Consider the following 19,814-nt stretch of genomic DNA (forward strand, 5'->3'; position numbering starts at 1 on the left):
AACAACTCTTGGTGGTATGTTTGTGTCTGTGTTAGGACTGATCTTTTTAACCCCCAACACCTAGGACGTGAGGCTTGGTACAGAGCCAGTATTCAATAAATATTGATGGATGGAGGGAGGAAGGAAGGGATGAAGGAAGGAGGGAGGGAGGGAGGGATGGAGGAGGAGTGGGGGAAGGAAGAAAGGATGAACAAACTACAAATCTGTCAAAACACAGAAGCAGATATTTGGAATGGGCTATGCTTGTTCTGTGCTAGATTTTTGGATGTGAGCAGCAAGAAGGGTCTCTCACAGGCCAGATCCCAGTGTCCAGGCCAGAGGAGAACTGATGCCCAAGACACAGCTCTCCACCACTCTGCCTTCCTGTCTCAGGGCCCTGGGCCCACAAGATTTGAGTGACAGTCTACTTCCAGGCTGTAGCCTTCCTAGGCTAAAGCTCTGCTCCCAGTCTCTTATCTTATTAAGTGTTTTTAAAAATCCCTTAAGGCCTCTGTAAAAGGAAAGATAATGCATAGAATTCTAAGAGGGTTGGATAGGCCTGATCTGGGGGTGGGGGTGGCTGAGTTAGTTCCTGGACCAGCAAAGGAAAGACTTTCCAAGCACATCAGAAGCCTGCAGTTTCCCTACATGACCACTGGAGGGCACTTCGACCATGAAATACCAGCTCTCCTCCATCTCTCACGTCTTTGGAGAGCCGAGATTCAGCAAAAGTTTTAAAATCATCACAGTACTGATAGCTCTCCTGGTTGAATATTCAATAAGGCGCTAAATGCCTTAAACATATATTGCCTCGTTTAATATTCACTACAATTATTGTGAATTACTTTGGCTATTCAGAAAAAACTGAGGCTTAAAAGAGCCAAGGAATTTACCTAAGTTCCCCTAGCTAAATACAATTTGGGAGTAAGAACTTGAACCCAAGCCCTGGGGCACCGACTATGAACAATGAATGTAACTGAAGCTGAAAAGGGGACTGACTGGATAGAAGCAGAGAGACGAGGATGCTACACATAGACTGTTACTGAACAGTTTACACATGTATGATATTGGAAGATGGCTTACAATTTGTACATTTCATATGGTAATGTTTCTTTTTTTCCCCTTGAAATGATGCTATCAAATAAATGAAGTGTTTCACAATTCATGGTGTCTTAACTTGGGAGGAAATAAAGTCATTGTAATACAAGGCAGGAAAAGATAATTTTTGTTTAACACTTAAATAGCATTTCCCAGTGCTTGTTCTAAGCACTTTATATAAAGTAAAGGGAGGGATGCACTATTATGATTCCCATTTACAGATGAGGAAATGGAGGCTTGGAGAGGGAAGCAACCTGCCCCAGGTCACTTGGCTGGTAGGAGGCAGACCTGGGATTAGAGGCCCAGGTGGTCTCTGGAATTTGGGAAACCAGGCTGGAGTTGGCTGGGAGAGGGGAGGGGGTAGAGTTTCACAAGAAGTTCACGTGGAGGTGAGGGTGTTCCAGGCAGAGGGAACACCACAGGCAAAGGCTTGGAGGTGGGAAAACAAGAGGTGAGGAGTCAGAATTGTCTCATTCCTGGGCTATGGAGTCGAGATGGCAGAGGCCTGCGCAACCAGAGCTCCCTGGGGCCTCCTAGGAGTGGGGAAAAGAAGCGGGGTACAGCAGGAGTGCCCGCGATGGGGTGGGGTGGTGGTGCTCTGGTGTTGGGAAGAGCGGAAGCTGTCCGGCCCCCACCCCACCCCTCTCCAGGGACTGGCAGTTTGGGAAGTGCAGTGTGTGCTCAGGAAATGGTCGGATTGGATTACAGGGAAGATTAAGGGAGCTAAATTGGGTCTGGGGCTGGGGGAGGTTCAAGAAGGGAACTGCAAAGGGCCAGCAGCAGCCGGACGGCCTGGAGAGGCTGCCGGGAGCTAAGGGTGGGGGCAGGGATCTCACATCAGGCCGGAAGCCCTCCTGACCCCAGTCAGGCTGGAATGTGAGGTCACCGAGCCGAGGGCATTCTCACTTAGATGGAGCTGGGGGAGGGGAGGGGGAAAGACCCAGAGATCCGGGGTTGGGGTCGAGGGGCTGAGATCACAGGGGAGGTGAAGACAGACCTGAGGTGGGGGTGAGGGCAAGTGGGCAGAGCCCAGAGAAGGGGAGAAACGGGGGCCGGAGACAGAGGCGGAAGAAGCCGGGGCCCGAAACTCGGCCTGAGCCCTATCTTGAGAGTGTCTGGTTCTCCAAGCCTTGTCCAGGCTGGGAAGTAGGGGGCACAGGTTGTCGGTCCGGTGTCGGTGGAGAGCCCTTTGCACCACACAGAGAAGCCGCTGGAAATCGCCTGGGGCCCTGGAGCGCCCTAGTGCAGTCCTCGCCCCACCTTCCAATCCCCTCCCCCAGCCTGAGTGGCAGCACCGGCTGTGGCCCCGCCCAGCCCCCGGGGCAGGTGGTCAGTGGTCTATTCTGGTGCCCAGCGTGGCTGGGGAGCCTGGAGAAGGGCAGAGGGAGAGCCTGGCCCATCTCTTTGAGGCTGGATGGGGAGGGGGCGTCAGGGGCCCTTTGGGACGGTTGTGGGTAGAGTTCTGACTGTGGGTGGGGAGGAAAAACACCAGCACTGTTTTTAACAAATTGAATCCCTCAGGATCTTTAAAATTGGGAAGGGGAGTGTATCTGGGATGTCTCTTGGCGCCTCTGGGGCTGGGCAGCTGAGGCAGTGGACCCCAGAGTTTCTTTTGAACCCCGAGGCCACAGGACCAAGCCCAGTCCCTGGTCCCAGTCCTCCAGGCCACCTCTTCAGGACAGAATTGTGCATGCTGTTGCCTGAGGCCTCCTCCCAGGCCAGTTGGGGGCAGTCTGAGGCCAGCGTGCACTTGGGGAGCCTCTCCAGCCTGCGGGGGAGCCCTGTGCCTGGCTGGCCTGAGGGTGGCACAAAGCAGAGTGGCCCCCACTGGCCTCTTTATTCCCTGGATAGGAAATCTTCACTGCCCCCCAGCTCTGGTGGGATGAAGGCCAGACTCCCTAAAACCTGCACCTTCCAAGCCTGGGCCCCTCTCTGGAGGGCAGTGGGGTTGGGGAGAGGAGCAGGGCACAGTGTTCAGAGGGACTTGCCCATTACTGGACAAGGGACTTTTCAGTGGAGATCCCTGGACAGGGCCAAGTTAAAAGGGGAAAGACTATAGCTAAGCCTGTCAAGTCAGTGTATGGCAAGGCCTTAGCTACCACACAGAGAGAGGAGCTGGGTTTCTAGGAGCCATCAGCTAAAGGTCAAATCCAGACTTTGTTTTTACTTGCTGTGCAACCTTAGGGGACTTACCTAACCTCTCTGAGCCTAGTATACTAACTGTAAAATGAGGCTCATAGTTACTTCCCAGGGTTGTAAAGATTAGTTAGAGGTACAGTGATTTGATATAGCAGGTGTCCAGAATACCATGTCTAGTATACAATAGGCACTCAATAAGTGGTAGCTATGCTATTATCAGAGGCAGCACATCCTGTAATAGAGAGCTCTGGAGTGAAGCTTTGGAGTTAGGCAGTGTTGGCTATGAATCTTGGCCCTACACCTGCTCTCCTGAAGCAAAGACTCAAGCCAGTCCCTGGACTTCCATGAACCAGTTTCCTTATCTGTCCAAGGGCAACGAAATAGTAGTAATGGCTGGCACTTACTGAACACTCACTGTGTGCCAGGCACTGTGCTAAGCACTTTATAGACATTTTCTCATTTAATCTTCCCCCACACCCTATGCTGTTATTATTTTACAGATGAGGAAACTAAGGCTCTGAGGGATGAAGCAACTCACCCAAGAGTGGTAGATCCAATCTGAACCCAGCCCAGCACCTGCTCCCCAAATTCCTCACCTTGCCTGTACCTCTGCAGAGTCAAGTGAAACTTAGGCCACTGGCTGTCGATCTAGACAGATGTGAGAAGATAGAGAACTTGGGCTATAACAACACTGAGGGTCTGAGAATGGGTGTCTTCTGAAACCCAAGACTCACTTTCATTGTGTATTTAGACGTTTCAGAGAATAATCATCCTACCCAGCAGTAAGAACAACTCAGGATGCTGTAATGGACTGTGGTCTGGACTGGCAGAGAAGGCCCTGGGGTCTGAGGGGACCCCAAGCTGACTGTGACTCAGCTGGCTAGAGGAAGAGGAGGATGATCCTATAAGGCTATAGATAGCAACCGTGCATAGTGGCCCCGTGAGGTCATTGCTAGCCTGCTCAGGCCCTGTTTAAAGCACTCCACAGTCTCAGAGGGATGTAGGAAACCTGGAAAGCGCCCAGGACAGCAGGGCTATGACCAAACTGGAGGGGCTAAAACCAAAAAAAGCCTATGAGGAAAGATGAAAGGAATGGGGATGAATCAGGGAGAAGAGAGGGCTGAGTGATGGCACTAAGATCCTGGCAGAGAACTCCAGGGAGGAAAGGAAGCTACTTTTCTCTATCTGGGTTAAGGTCTAAGAAGGAAAGAAGGGGCTCACATTTTAGCGGAGGGATTAGAGTTAGGCCTTGAGCAGCTCTCTAGAGTGTGAGTCCGTGGGTAGGTGAAGAAGCCTGTGAAGTCCCCTTCTATGGAGGTTGGAGCAGGACTGAGTGCCACCCTGTGCTATCTCAGTGGCTCCCCACTCACCCTGACTCCTTCCCACCCCAGTTGTCACACCCCTTCACCCCTTCCACCCCGACATACCCTAGTCTGGTCAAGAAGAGTTTTCTTCTGCTCTCCTTGGGGTTATCAACTGGGGGAGGGTGCATGTTTGTGCTGGGGAAAGAGGGCTCCTCTGCCTCTTCAGGAAATGGCTCAGGACGGGGGGGGGGGGGGGGGGGGGGGGATTTGCAGAAGTTCAGGGGTATCTCCTACAGACAGCTGGGGATGGTGGGGAGATGGCTGGATGTGGTGGGGAGAGAGATGCGGGACAAATGAGACTCTGGGAGCCCGTAAGAGGGTGGGGGCTGCATCCATTTTGTTGGGCAGGACCAAGTCCTCATACAGTGAGGACAGGAGCCAGGGAAGAGGGAAGAGAGGAGGGCTGGCTGTCAGGAGGAACCTGGAGGTAGGGAACTTATGTGTCTGCAGAGGAGGTTGAGTCCAGTTCTGCTGGCAGGGGTAGCCACATCTCATCAACACATGGTGGGATTGGATCTGTTCTGGGGATGTGCCAATGGTCTGGGTCTAGCTGGCTGGTGAGTCTGTGTGAGCAAAAAGGCGAGGCAGCCGAGAGAGGCACTCTCTCACTCCTCTCCTGCAGGTCAGAACAGGGAGGGATGTCCAGGATATTTCACTTTAAGCCAGGAGAAACTGAAACCCAGAGAGGGGAGGCAACCAGTCCAAAGTCACACACTTATCCAGGGTAGGCCAGGACTCCTGCTTCCTGACTCCCAGCCATGCCACTGCTGCCATCCGTCAGGATGCCTTCCTGGGAAGCTTTCCTCAATGTTAGCAAAGCCTCCTCCTCTTCTTCCCTCAACCTGACTTTCATCCCCATCCTCCCTGTCCCAAATTTCTTACTGAAGTGAATAACACCTGAAATTTCCAGGATGTTTAGAGTCCATAAAGTGCTTTCACCTCCCCCATCTCATTAGCTCCTCCCCTTGAGACTCAATTTCACCCCCCTCCCCCCTCCTCCTCCCCAGCCTGGGAGGCATCCTATTTGGTAGAAGCTGGGAGGGAGCTGGGAGGAGGTGAGATTAGCCTCGGACTTCTCCTACTTTGGCAGAAAACCTGAAGCACTCCATGTCTGTAAAAGGAGTGCAGGGCTGGAGGGGGTTGGAGCCAGGCTGTGGGGCTTCCCAGAGAATGAGCTAGGTCAGGGGTGTGGGGTGTGGGGGTGCTGAGGAGGAGGAGTATTTACAAGAACTAGGGGCGGGGTGTCATGAAAGAAGGGGCCCAGGAAAGGGTCTGGGGTCAGGAGGTGGAGAAAGTTGGGAGAGGGAGGCCTGAAGGTCTGAAACCAATGAGATGCAGAGGGTGGCAGATGAGAGGGGGTGGGTTGCTAGCTGAGCCTGGGGCAGGGGAGCCTGTGCAGCATGGGGGAGATGAATTTCAGGGAGAATCCTGACGCCACCGTTCCAGCTGGGCCCCCCAACTCAACCTCCCCCGGGTGATATCAGGAAGAAACAATTGCCTCTGGACATTCCTTCCCTTTTACAGTCACTCCGGGCTCCTCAGCCGCCTGTGGAGGTTAAGCAGCCACTACAACGGAGAGGAAGGTGGATGGGGGGAGGCGGGCAGCACAGAAGGGGCTGTTGGAGGGAGGAGCTCTGGGAGCACTGATGCAGGGAGGGCTCAGCCGGGGCCACTCAATGTCCCACCCCCTGGGCCTAGAGACTCAGGATGTCCTAAGCTGGGGGGCCCCAGAAATGACCCAGCCTGGTCCTGTTTTACACCTGGGCATGACAGGGCCAGAGAGGAAATGGGACTTGCCCAAGTGGTACAGATGGTTAGTTGGTGAACCACCAGAATAAATCCCCACATCTTAGCATCTGGCTGACCACCCCACCTCTACACCCCCATGCTTGGGCCTCCCACCTCCCCACCAAATGCTAAAGGCAAGAGCCAGGGTCCCAGAGTTTATCCCTGCCACACTGTCCTGAAGGCTCTCATGCAATGGCTATATCCCATGACCCAGCTTGGGATGGGAGAACTAGGTCCTAGGCTGAGAAACAGAAAGAGGAGGAGGATGGGCCCTGAACGAAGGGACAAAGGCAACCCTGGAGGTCGGGGTCAGTCAGTGGAGGGAGGGCACACCATGGGTTGGCATCAGCACTGTCTCACACGGATCCTGGAGTAGACCAGGGGTGAGTGAGACACTCCTAGGCAGGACAAGGTAGAAAAGTCACTTCTGGTTCTCTCCTTTTTGACTCCTTTCAGTTTTCTCCTCAATCCAAATGCCCTGTGCTGGCCAGTGTCCCCACCCCAGCCTTCCATACATACAAGCCACCTCCCCCCATCCATGCTATCCATGAGATCTGGGATGTTCTGTAGGAAGCCAGGGCCCTAGTCTTCCAGGGAGCCCTCTATGAAGTTCAGAGACCTGCCCAAGCATCCACAAGCCCTCTAGTCACTGACCTTTGGGGAGGGCAGGGAAGGGCTTGGCAGTGTTACCCAACAGAAAAGAGGACAAGATGGCTGAAGTGAGGTAAACCCAAAGGAGACGTGAGTGAGCTGAGGTTGGCAAGGTGGGCAGGGCCAGTTCTGTGGGGCCTTGAAGGCTATGAGGAGTTTGGGTTTTGCTGGTTCATTAGTTCAGGGAAGGGGGAGAAATTGGGAATGGTGAAACAGGGATAGTCTCCAAGAGGCATGAACACTGTCCCCAAATATTTGAAGAGTAGATCTGTGAAAGAGGTTTCTTCTTGCTCTGTTTGGCTCCCAGGGCAGAATAAGAGGCATAGCAGAGACATCATATCACCTGGGTTCAAATATAAGGAAATGTTTTCTAACAGCAGAGCTGTCCACCGACCCATGAAGATGTGTTAGGTACCCAGTGCTCTTTGTGGAGTGGAATGGGCTGCCTGAAGACATCAAGTTCCCAGGCAGTAGAGGGATTCAAACTGGAATAGTACTTGCTGGAATCACAGTAGAAAATATTTAAGCCTTAACTGAGAAGTGGGGGCAGGGGACTGGTTGATCTTGTGACCTGTGAAGTTACCTCCAACCATAAGTTTCCAAGACTTTCCAAGTTTGGAGTAATCTGGGAAGGTTTCAATCAAGTATCAGGTCTGACTTCCTTTAATTGATTCAACAAAATATATTGATAACACTCAGTGTACAAGGCAGCATATCATGTACTTAAATTTATAAATTGTCCCCTTTTTCTGACAAACACTGAACAAAATGATCTGTCTTGGAAGACCTTCCTATTTCCAATATCATTTAGCTCAGGTGAGAGGTGTGACCATAAAATAATGTGTTTTTTTTTTTTAAAAGAACAACTTACCAAAATTTGTATATTTGAACATTTGTCCCAAGGATGCTCATAGCAGCATTGTTTATAATAGCAAAAGATTGGAAGCAATATAAATTTCCATCAATAAAAAATGGGTCAAAAAATTATGGTAAATCTATACAGTGAAATACAAATGAGGATATTAAGAAGAATGACTCAAAAGATCTCAGTGAAAAAAAGAGCAGGACCAGATAGCCTTGTTGGTGAATTCTACCAAATATTTCAGAATTAACACCAACTCTTCTCAAACTCTAAAAAAAGGAAATATTTCCTAACACATTCTTTGAGGCCAGCATTAGCCTGATACCAAAGCCAGACATAGTAATATAAGAAAATAAAACTACAGGTCTATATTCCTTATGAATATTGATGTTAAAATTCTCAACAAAATACTAGCAACCAAATTCATCAATATATTAAAAAGATTATACACATGACAAAGAGGGATTTATTCCTGGAATGGAAGGATGGTTCAACATATGAAAATCAATCAGTATAATATACCACATTAACAGAATGAAAGGAAAACCCCTCATGATCAATTTGATTTACAATAACATCAAAAAGAAAAAAATATTTAGGAATAAACATAACCAAGGAAACATAAGACTTGTACATTAAAGATTATAACAGATTGCTGAAATAAATTAAAGAAGAAATAAATAAATGGAAAGACATCCAGTGTTCACTGATTGGAGGACTTAATATTGTTAAGTATTAAGTATTGTCGATACTACCCAAAGCGATCTTCAGATTCAATGAATCCCAATCAAAATCCCACCATTTTTTTAAGAAATAGAAAAATCTATTCTATCTAAAATTCATATTGAATCTCAATATGAATCCTGAATAACCAAAATATCTTGAAAAAGAACAAAGTTGGAGGACTTGCACTCCCTGATTTCAAAACTCACTGCAAAATTATGGTAATCAAAACAGTGTGGTACTGGTGTGGGACAGATATATAGATCAGTGGAATAGAATAGAGAGTCCAGAAATAAATCCTCACATGTACGGCTAAATGGTTTTCAATTAGGGGGGAAGGACAGTCTTTTTAACAAACGGTGTTGGGAAAACTAGGTATTCACATGCAAAAGAACGAAGTTGGATCCTTACCCTATACCACATATGAAAATTAACTCATAATGGATCAAAGACATAAAACTGTAAAACTCTTAGAAGTAAACACAGGGGGTAATATTCCTCATATTGGATTTGGCAATGATTTCTTGGATATGACACTAAAAGCACAGGCAATATAACAGTAAATAGATAAATTGGAGTTTATCGAAATTAAAACCTATTTGCATCAAAGGATATTACCAGCAGAGAGAAAAAGCCACTCACATAATGGGACTTCTGCAATTTTGTGCCAAGTATGTTACCTATCCAGATAAATTATTATTTTTAGCATGTCCAGTTGGAAGTAGTCCCTTGGAGAGTCTCTTTTTCGAGAGGTGCTGCCTGGTTCAGAGCACGATTTGGAATGCTCCTCTTTTCACCTGCCTCCCAAGCCTGAGAGTGTTGTTTTGCTGTCCTCCATGGTAGCAAATCCTCAGGGGTGGTATCAGATTTTGGGAACAGCTCCAAATGGCTCAGAGCCAAGTCTGGTAGATGTTGATTTTGACTAGAGAATAGATAGCATAATTTATTTATTTGTTTACTGCCTCATTTCACCAAGGAACTAAGGCCTCGGGCTGGCCTGAAGGGCAGTTTCCTCATGACGTGTGGAGAGTGTTCACAGAGAGAAGTCTCAGAAGTGTTCTGTCATGGAAATGGGTGCACAGTTTCCTATAGTAGATTAATTAGGATTGTTTGGGTTACAGGTGACAGTAATCCCAAGTGTCTTAAGTGGAAAAAAAAAAGGAAAAGTTTATTGGCCCCAAAACTAGGAGGGACACTGGGGGAGCTCACAAAATGAGGGAAGAGCTGCAGAACCAGGGCCCCAGGGGATGGAATTTAGGACTTCTGGCACCACATTCTCCTCCTCTCCAGGTTTCTGTGCTTCTTTTGGCGTGCTGACCTCTCTTCCTACTCCAGAAAGATCTCCCCAGTGGGCAGGAGACATGGTTGCCATAGGCTCCAGTTTAGTAGTCCCAGTTCCATCTATAAATTACAGGGTAGTTCTCTGATTGGCCCTGCTCAGGTCCAGGCCCACCCCTTGAGCCAATCACTGCAGCAAAAGCAATGCAGTTGTAAGACTGGCTGGGAGCTGAGTCACCTGTCCACTCTGTGTGTGTGTGTGTGTGTGTGTGTGTGTGTGTGTGTGTAGCATTTGTTAACAAAATAAAAGGATAGGAAAGAAAGCCTGCAGGCTACTTTGAGCTAAAACAAGGACAGTGCTGCCTAGGATGTGCTAAGGATCCACACAGTCTCCAAAATTCTCCAAGAGCCTACAATCTAGTTTGGGAGAAGAGACACAAAAATAACCAGAACACAACAGCTTGCACTGACTCGAAGGTTGGATAAGAATATCTGGAACTCCCCACCCACCTCATAAGCTTGTCTCTAGGATAAAAATGAGATACTGAATGTGAAAGGGCTTTTTTTGCAAAGACAGCAGCAACAAAGCCCTTAACAGTTCACCTGGCACATTCACACCCACCCTGGAGGCAAAGCATGGCTCTGGAGTCAGGCTGCCTCAGCTTCCTGAGCTTTAAAGTGGGAATGATACTAGTTCCTACCTCACAGGGATGGCAGAGCATGCGGGGTCATGGGTGGGGGGTGCTCAGCATAGGTAAGGTGTTATTATTTGCCTATTGTTACCCGAGCCTCTTAAAACCCCTACAGAGTAGACATTGGCAGGCTGAACATTCTCACTTTATAGCTGAGGACACAGAGAAGTAAATACTTGCCGGCTTGTAATTACGTCCGCTGGTCATGGCAGAGCTAGGGTAAGAGCAGCCTTCTCTTTCCAAGCTTTGCGCTTCAAAAAGGTCAGGGCTGAGAGGCTTGGTGGAGGTGCAGAGAGACAGCTAGTATTCATGGAGAAGTAGGGATGTGCTTAGGGGTCAGCCAGTGCCTTGTACTAAGGAGGGGGCCTGTGAAAGGGATGGACAAGCACTCTGCGGGGCTCCATTCCTGCCGGGGGCTTGGGGCATTATGGGGGGTGGGAAGTGATTGCGGCTCATCACCCCCCAAGCCTCCCTTGGCCCTCTGACACCCGTGTCCCCTCAGGTACCCAGCCCCCACCCCTCAGAGGTCCTCTCCTATGCTCTTGTTTCCCGGATGCATTCTCCTCTATAAATACCAGCTCTGGTATTTTGGGTTGGCAGCTGTTGCTGCCAGGGAGATGGCTGAGTTGACATGAGGCTCCTGACAAAACACAAACCCCTGGTGTGTGGGGGCGTGGGTGGTGTGAGGAGGGGGATGAATCAGAGAAGGGGTAGGGGTAGGCTCAAGGGGGCAGAAGCCAGGCAAAGTTGGTGGGGTGGGGGTGAGAGTGTACAGTTATGTTATGATGGTTATAATTGGAAACTGAAAGCCTACCAGACCTTTTCTGGTTGTTTATAAACTTAAGGGCCCGCCCTCACCGGTAGAGGGGAGGAAAAGGGCCTTCACTAGTCCAGAGGGAAACTGAGGCTGGGAGCCGGACCCTAGGTGCTGGTGGGCATCCTTAAGTAGGCGGGCCCTGGCTCGGATTCCTGCTTGCCCCCAGGAGGCCCTCCTGTCCTCCTTGCTTGTCAACTCCTCTAGGCCTGGCTAGTGGACTCCCTCCTAAACCTCTGCCACTTTCAGAGAATCTTTAGAAAGAAGGTGATTTGGAGCTTTCTTGGAAACAGGTCTTGTCTGTTCAGGCAATGACCCAAAATCTCTCCCTGGAGCCTCAAACTAACTGGAAGCCTCTCCCCAGCTCTCCCCCTGACCACCACCAAGAGGAGGCTGAAAGGGGCCTGTCTGGGGGCTCCAGAAATGCTTGCGCCCGCCCCGGTGAAGCAGTTGGCAGGCCTGCCCATCTTCTGCCCTCCTGGGTTCACCAGCCTCTCCCGCACCCCTCAGGGGCCTCCCACCCGCCGGCTGAGGGGCACAGTCCTCTCGCGGGGGAGCTGGCCTCCCCGCCCCCACGCCAGAGGCCGCCCTTTCTTGGCAAGGCAGCGGGATCCTGCAGCTGTCAGGGGAGGGGCGGCGGGGGCTGATGTCAGGCGGATACAAATAGTGCCGACGGCCTAGGGGCCGTGTCTCCCCTTGCCACATCCACTCTCCAGCCGGCCGCCCGCCGCAGCCTCCTCCTCCGCGCCGCCCAGCCTCGCCCGCTCCGTCACCATGAGCCAGGCCTACTCGTCCAGCCAGCGCGTGTCCTCCTACCGCCGCACCTTCGGTGGGGCCTCGGGCTTCCCGCTCGGCTCCCCGCTGAGCTCGCCCGTCTTCCCACGCACGGGCTTCGGCACCAAGGGCTCCTCGAGCTCCGTGACATCCCGCGTGTACCAGGTGTCGCGCACGTCGGGCGGGGCCGGGGGCCTGGGGGCGCTGCGGACCAGCCGGCTGGGGGCGACTCGCGCGCCCTCCTCCTACGGCGCGGGCGAGCTGCTGGACTTCTCGCTGGCTGACGCTGTGAACCAGGAGTTCCTGACCACGCGCACCAATGAGAAGGTGGAGCTGCAGGAGCTCAACGACCGCTTCGCCAACTACATCGAGAAGGTGCGCTTCCTGGAGCAGCAGAATGCGGCGCTCGCCGCCGAGGTGAACCGTCTCAAGGGCCGCGAACCGACTCGGGTGGCCGAGATCTACGAAGAGGAGCTACGCGAGTTGCGGCGTCAGGTGGAGGTGCTCACCAACCAGCGCGCCCGCGTCGACGTCGAGCGGGACAACCTACTGGACGACCTGCAGAGGCTCAAGGCCAAGTGAGGACCCAGCGCTCCCAGAACCCCCTCTCCTTGGGCTGGGCGCGGGAGGCTAGGCCTGGGGCTGGGTCCCTCTGTCAGCACCCTGCGGTACCCTGGGAGAGGGTCGTCTACATGTATCCCCCAAGAAGGGGAGAGGGACGCCAGGGCTCTCCCTTGTGCTCCCAGTCTGCAAAGGAGGAATTTTCTTGGGGACATCATGGGGTGGAAATGGGAGAACAAACTTTAAAAAGCATCTTAAGATGCTGGGGTGATGTTGATAAGGGTCAAGCAGGTAGATAGACAGAGAAAGGAGGCCCCAGTACAGTTAGAAGGAGGGGGAGGTAGATAGGAGACAAGAAAATCTGGGGCAAGCAGTAGCTCTCAGCTTACCTGTGATGAGGCCCTGGGAATGGGGGCGGAGAGCAGATCTTGGTCCCTCCACCTGGCTGAAGCTTTACTGGGAGAATGGACAAGCTAGAGGGAAGCGGAGAGCGGGTGGAGGAGCTGTGGCCCTCAGAAAGCTTAGAGAACAAGATGGTGGACTCCACCATGCTCCCAGTACATAAGGCAGCAGGGCAGCAAATAGTCATGGGTCCTGCTTCTGACAGTCTGAGTGAGCAGAGTCACTGTTCTGCCACCCAGGTCACAAATATTAAGTGAGCACCTACATGGGCCAGGCTGAGGCTGGGGCCCAGGAACACAGAGGTGGATAAAATGGACATGGTTCTTAATCCCAGAGAGGTCACAGACTGGTGGGGACATAGACTTCCAGGGTGTGGCTCCAGGGCAGAGACTGGGCTACTTCCTGTCCCCTCCCTGTGTGGGTGGGACCTCCTGCCTCTACCCTGGCCTCCTTCCTCTGTCCTGAGCCCACTCTCTGGGCAGCCCCCAGCCAGTCGTCTCTACTGCCGGTTTTATCCCCACCAACTGTTTATCCTTCTGTCTGTCTCGGCCAGGCTGCAAGAAGAAATTCAACTGAAAGAAGAAGCGGAGAACAATTTGGCTGCCTTCCGAGCGGTGAGTCTTCTTTGGTCTCCCAGAAGCAGCCTTACCTCTTCTGTTCCCCCCGTGTAGCCCCTGGTGTCATTTTGCCCTGCTGGGTTGATCAGTGACACTTGCCCTCTCACTTGACCTCTCCCAGGATGTGGATGCAGCCACTCTAGCTCGAATTGACCTGGAGCGCAGGATCGAATCTCTCAACGAGGAAATCGCGTTCCTTAAGAAAGTGCACGAAGAGGTGTGCCTTGGTGAAAGCAGCTGGAAAGGGGATGGTGGGGCTGGGCTCTGGGAATGGGGGTGTGAGGGTGCGTGCGGGGCCCAGTCGGGGACTGAAGCCAAAGTCATACCCTGCAGGAGATCAGAGAACTGCAGGCCCAGCTTCAGGAACAGCAGGTCCAGGTGGAAATGGACATGTCCAAGCCAGACCTCACTGCCGCCCTCCGGGACATCCGGGCTCAGTACGAGACCATCGCGGCTAAGAACATCTCGGAAGCTGAGGAGTGGTACAAGTCAAAGGTGGGACTCTCTTCCCTCTGGCTCCCTCCATTCCGTTTTGGAGATACGCCCTATGGCTCCATCTGTGGGGAAGAGAGAGAGCCTGGGGTCTCCATGCTCCCTTGCCCACCCCTACCTGTGTCCTGCATCCTCCTCATCTCAGGGCCCCCTCTCTGTCCTTAGGTGTCTGACCTGACCCAGGCAGCCAACAAGAACAATGATGCTCTGCGCCAGGCCAAGCAGGAGATGATGGAGTACCGCCACCAGATCCAGTCCTACACCTGCGAGATCGATGCCCTCAAGGGCACCGTGAGTCCCTGCCCACCCAGCCCAGTCCAGTCCTTTCTGTCTGTTGCTCACACCCTCACTCTGTGACCTTGGGTCCATCACATACCCTCTCTGGACCTCTGTCTCCTCACATCTACCACAGGGGTAAAAACAGATAGATACCCAGTGGGGCTCTCAGGAATCATGGGGCTCCTGGGTAGAGGCGAGGAGGCCAGATGGCCATGCTCCCTTGTATCAGTTCTATCCTCTGAGTTGCCATGTAAGACTTCATTTGAGTTCAGAGTTCCTTGGCTCAGAAGAGTTTGACAACTCCTAGGCGAGGCTATCTGAGGTTTCCTCCCAGCCCTAGGCTGTGCCTCTCTGCATCCTGGGCCCCGAGTGTCCCCTTGACCATCACTACAGCCTGTTCTTGATCCAGGCGCCCCTCCCCTGCAGAACGATTCCCTGATGAGGCAGATGCGGGAGCTGGAGGACCGCTTTGCTAGTGAGGCCAGCGGCTATCAGGACAACATCGCACGCCTGGAGGAGGAGATCCGACACCTCAAAGATGAGATGGCTCGCCACCTGCGTGAGTACCAGGACCTGCTCAACGTCAAGATGGCCCTGGATGTGGAGATTGCCACCTACCGGAAGCTGCTGGAGGGCGAGGAAAGCCGGTGAGGGGCGAGGCAGGGGCTGGATGTGGGGTCCAGGGTGGTCTAGGGGCCCATCCCTGCCCCAGGGGAGCTCAGGATCACCTCCACAAGATCTGAAAACAGCATTATACAAGAGGCCACCACTCTTTTAGTTGCAGAGAATTAACCAAGGCCACCTGGGTAAAAAGTGATTTAATTAATAGCTTTTATAAAAAGAGAAATACAAGTATTCCCACATCCACCTTCAGAATTAAGAACCAGCAGCATAAAACCATATTCAGCAACCAGTAATAAAATATTACTGCCAGTCAAGGGAGAGATGGGAGCAGAGCAGGGAATGATGAGGAAGGAAAAGGGAGGGGGCAGATAGAGACAAATAGAGACAGAGTTTTTGACGCAATAGGCTAATAGAGAAGGTGCAGAGACTTGTGCTCTGAGTGTGCACAGGTATACACACATGTGCTCATAAGAAAAAACACAATGACATGCTCAGAGCAGCTCATCTCTAGACACAGAAAACAACAAACAACTGCAGGGGAACCTGAGAGAACCTTCTTGATCGATGGAACCTTCTATATCTTGATTTAGACTGGTGGCTATGTGGATGTAGGCGCTGATCAAAACTCACGGGTTGCACACTAAAGATCTGTGCATTTCACTATGTAAACTTAACATCAATTAAAGACAGGTTGATTACTGAACAGAATGATGCCCATTGATACTCACAAAAGTGATACTATCTGATGTTTAAAAAGATCAGCAGACATATTTAGATACAGATTTACACAGAAAAAGATTTCAGATATTGTAGAATAATATATGCAAATAATGACCTCTATAAAGGTAATAGCTAAAGTCACATTGCCTTTCCCCAGCACTAGGCATAAATGGGGGTGGCAGCTCCTGGAACTTGGGCTCACGTGAGTGGGCCAGATGTTCCCATCCTGGCTGGAGGGTGGGCACACACAACGGATGTAACCCACAGACGTTGATACACCCTGCAGTGCCAAGAGCAAGAAGGAAATCCTGGTGCAGTGTAGGGTGCAGTGGGGTTTGGGGTCCTGCTGTCATGCCAGCAGGTCAGAGATGTAATGGGTGGTCCTTCCAGAAGGGACAGTTCCTGGGAAGCTGGGGTTGACCTTTGGCCCCATGCCCTGAGCAGTGTGGCAGTGGGAGTGTTGAAGCCAGTGGGACTGGGACAGCTGAGGATGGTGTTTATAGAGGACCAGGGCAAGCTTTGAAGGGTGGTCACAGAGAGAGATGGAGGGTCCTAACCCTTTGGGGGCTTGGTCTCTTCCCTTTTAGGATCAACCTCCCTATCCAGACCTTCTCTGCCCTCAACTTCCGAGGTGAGTACATGTTGGCTGGGGTGGCAGAGGGCAGGAGTCCAGTGTGGGCACTGCCCAAGGCCAGCCAGGAGGGGAGGATGGAATCATAGGGACAAGGCTGGGGCCTGGTAAAGAGAAAGGAGGCTGCTGCCCTGTAGGTGGAGGAATTTAGGTAGAGGCACCTTCTGACAGCTTTTTATGTTATTTTATTTCATGGTATTTTATTGACCATGTCCCCTGGGCATATTGAGTGGACGACAGTTTCTGTTTCTAATATACTCAAACTCCAAGGTTACCAGGGGTGTCCTTGGGGGCCTGACAGCTGGAGCATCTAGAACTATACACACTGGTCTACAAGGCACCCACCACCCATTGTCTGTTTGGCAAGTTGCCAAGCATTCCCCGCTGCCCCCAGCTGCTTGTAGCACACCTCCAGTTTGCTAGAGCAAGATGTTGGATCCATGTTTTAAAAAATAAAGCCAAACCTTAGCAAAGCCAAACAATTAAAAGAATGAACTCCTAGGGCATTCTGCCATTCTGACATTAGTAATATGCAGATCGAGTGGCTTTCCAACCCCAGAGAGCAGAAAAACACACTGTAATGATCCATTAGGAAAGCAAGCTGGAGTCTTTGGCAGCTTTGCCTTTCCTAGATCAAACCTTTTTATATATTCGATGTTCATTTCCATTAGGAAAAAATACACGCTGTGCTCCACCGAGTTACAACGTTCGTCACAGGCTGGTTGCCTGCTAAGGAGATTCATGAACACCAAACTCATAATGCCAAGGACCTAAATTTGACCCTTCCTATAAAATTCAGAACCTCTCTTTTCAGTTAATAGTTTATGCAGGCACCAAATGTGAGCTTTGCATTTAAAATCACTTAATGCTTTTTCAAATCAGTAGTTTTGGACCATGATATGGCAAGTACCATTGTTACCATTTTACAGTGGGGAAACTGAGGCACAGAGGGGCGCCAGCACAGTGAATCAGTGAGTGACTTCTGTCCATCTCTTTTTCATTAAGACATCAAGCTGCTCATCCAGAGTCTTAAGCTGGGCTGGGAACCATGAGGTCCTCCAAAAGAGTATCTTGGTTCTGGGCTTTGGGGTCCTAACTGTCAGGGTACAAATCCATGCAGGGCTCTCCTGCAGCCCAGGGGTGGAGAGGGAGTGAGGAGATGTGTGGGGGATGAGAATGCTGGGCGGCCTGGGCCTCGAGGATCCCCTGCCCTCCTGAACCCATGGCTGGAGCACATCTGTTGGCTCCTGATCTTATCTCAGCTGTGAGACAGGCCCCTGGGTTTGCAAAGCCACCTGTTGGATGCTGGGCTCAAGGACAGGTGATGAAGTCTTGCTGAAACAGTAACAGGCCCATCTTGAGGGGGTGGACATCTTCCGGGCTCTCCCCTGTGGGACCAGGGATGGACTCCCAGCCGCAGGAGCAGCCCAGGCCTGGTCTTGTTCAGGCTGAGCATGTGGTTGAATCTATTACAGAAACAAGCCCTGAGCAAAGGGGTTCTGAGGTCCATACCAAGAAGACAGTGATGATCAAGACTATTGAGACCCGGGATGGGGAGGTGAGTAATCTGCCGGTCCCTTTACCCTTGGAGGGGCTGTAGTGTGTCTGGGGCACTGTCAGCCAGGTGACTTTCACCAACTACGCTGGTTCATGCTCTTGCCCCGGGGGCAGAGGGGGGTCCTCCTGTGTTGGGGCGGGGGTGGTCCAGGGCCATGGCCCTACTCGGTGGCCAGCGCAGGATTAGACTGGGTTTCTCTTCCTCTCTAGGTCGTCAGTGAGGCCACACAGCAGCAACACGAGGTGCTCTAAAGCCAGAGACCCCTCTGCCACCAGAGACCGTCCTCACCCCTGTCCTCACTGCCTCCCAGAGCCAGCCTCCTTCCATCCCAGGGCACTATACCCGGCCACAATGCTCCCCTCACAGCCTCTGACCCCTGCTCACCGACTACCACCGCTCAAGGTCCCCACAGGGGACATAGCCCGTCCCCCTCCCCGCACAGGGAGCCCCCCACTGTGTGAGGTCTGGATGTTGGAAGTGAGTGAGCCTGGCTCTTGGCCACCCAAGGGTGTGCTGGGTAGGGGCAGGATGGAGCCAAGGCAGCAGTGACCCTGCCCCTCCCACCTCTGTGACCTCAGGCTCTAGCCTCTGGCTCTGGAGAGGGCCCCAGAGCAGGGTGTAGGGACCCCACAGGGTCAGGATCCAGCCCCGTGACCTCCCCACTCCCCACTGCCCAGCCTGAGTCAGAGAGAAGGGGCAGCGTCCTCAGCAAGCCCGGCAGATCTAGCCCCCTGTGGAGACTGGGAGGCTAGATACTGACCCCATGGTCCCTTTCTTTCCCAGGGTGGGCTTAGAAAGTAGGGGCTGCAAGAGGGAACCCCCGAAGGTGCCAGATGTGGGAGCAGGAGATTCTGAAGGAAAGAGGGTGGGTGTGATGCCAGAGGGGAGCAGAGAGGAGAGGAGAGAGGCAGAGAGCGGTCTCAGGCGGTTGGCAGGGGTGCCACCTCCCCGTGCCCACCCCTCCCCCACTGCAGGGGCTCTGGACAGAAATAATAAAAAGATAAGCACAAGCCTCGCACGTCGTCCTGTGCTGCCTTGACTGCCAGGCCTCCCCTGGGGACCCTCCCAGGCCCTGGCCCACCACCTCAAGATGGACTGTGTGCTGTCCTCCTGCCCAGCCAGGCTGTCCCCCAGGTCCTGTCACCCCTTTTCTTCCCAGAGCCTCTCAGTCTTGCTGTATGTGGGTAGTAACATCTGGGGGAGGGGGGCTGGGCATGGGCTTTTGTTGGGGAATCAAATACCTCTTGTTAGGCCCCAGTGCCAGGCTGCCCCCACAGTCTGACTGTGAAGTCGGGCTCCCCCAGTCCCTTCCCTGGAGAAGCTTACACCCTCTTCCCACTAAACCTGCACCTTTTACCTACAAAGAACGATTCAGGAAAAATAACCATGTGAAGAAAAACAGAAACTCTACCTTGTTCTTGGAGAAAAAGACTCAATACTTTAAAGATGTCAGTTCATCCTATGTTAATTTTTAGTTTCGGAGCAATACAATCTCAATTAAAATACCAAAAGGAAATTTAGGAAGAATTTAGGAAGATGAGAGGAACGTAGAACACATGAAAATAAGTAGGCAATCATGGAATAAAACATTAACACAGATATGTTCAAAGTTTCTGTCGAGAAAACTTAATTATTCAATATAGGGCGTGGGGTCATTTAGGTGGCCGTGGAGGGTGGGGTAGGGCACAAGGGAAAGCTGTCTCTCTTTCCACTTCTTCTAAAAAATAAATTCCAGGTGGATAGGAGATTTAGGAAGCTTGGTAAATCC

The 19,814-nt window shown here is 51.8% G+C and overlaps 1 protein-coding gene across 1 annotated transcript; it reads left to right on the forward strand.

The window, feature by feature from the left end:
* The first annotated feature begins 12,067 nt into the window (after positions 1-12,067).
* On the forward strand, positions 12,068-19,061 carry DES (desmin). Its single transcript, XM_010948824.3, has 9 exons — positions 12,068-12,740; positions 13,679-13,739; positions 13,864-13,959; positions 14,076-14,237; positions 14,400-14,525; positions 14,940-15,160; positions 16,445-16,488; positions 17,964-18,046; positions 18,256-19,061. The coding sequence occupies exons 1-9, from the start codon at positions 12,163-12,165 to the stop codon at positions 18,295-18,297; spliced, it is 1,413 nt and encodes a 470-aa protein (XP_010947126.3). The 5' UTR covers positions 12,068-12,162; the 3' UTR covers positions 18,298-19,061.
* Positions 19,062-19,814: the final 753 nt, after the last annotated feature.

The sequence above is a fragment of the Camelus bactrianus genome, chromosome 5 (genome assembly GCF_048773025.1).
Source record: "Camelus bactrianus isolate YW-2024 breed Bactrian camel chromosome 5, ASM4877302v1, whole genome shotgun sequence".
Classification (NCBI taxonomy): domain Eukaryota; kingdom Metazoa; phylum Chordata; class Mammalia; order Artiodactyla; family Camelidae; genus Camelus; species Camelus bactrianus.

What these genes read in the sequence shown, in the direction of transcription:
- DES (XM_010948824.3), top strand. Translation starts at nt 12,163, where the DNA reads ATGAGCCAGGCCTACTCGTCCAGCCAGCGCGTGTCCTCCTACCGCCGC. An exon ending in ATTTGGCTGCCTTCCGAGCG is followed by an intron (nt 13,740 to 13,863) that starts GTGAGTCTTCTT and finishes GACCTCTCCCAG; the next exon opens with GATGTGGATGCAGCCACTCT. An exon ending in CTGGAGGGCGAGGAAAGCCG is followed by an intron (nt 15,161 to 16,444) that starts GTGAGGGGCGAG and finishes CTTCCCTTTTAG; the next exon opens with GATCAACCTCCCTATCCAGA.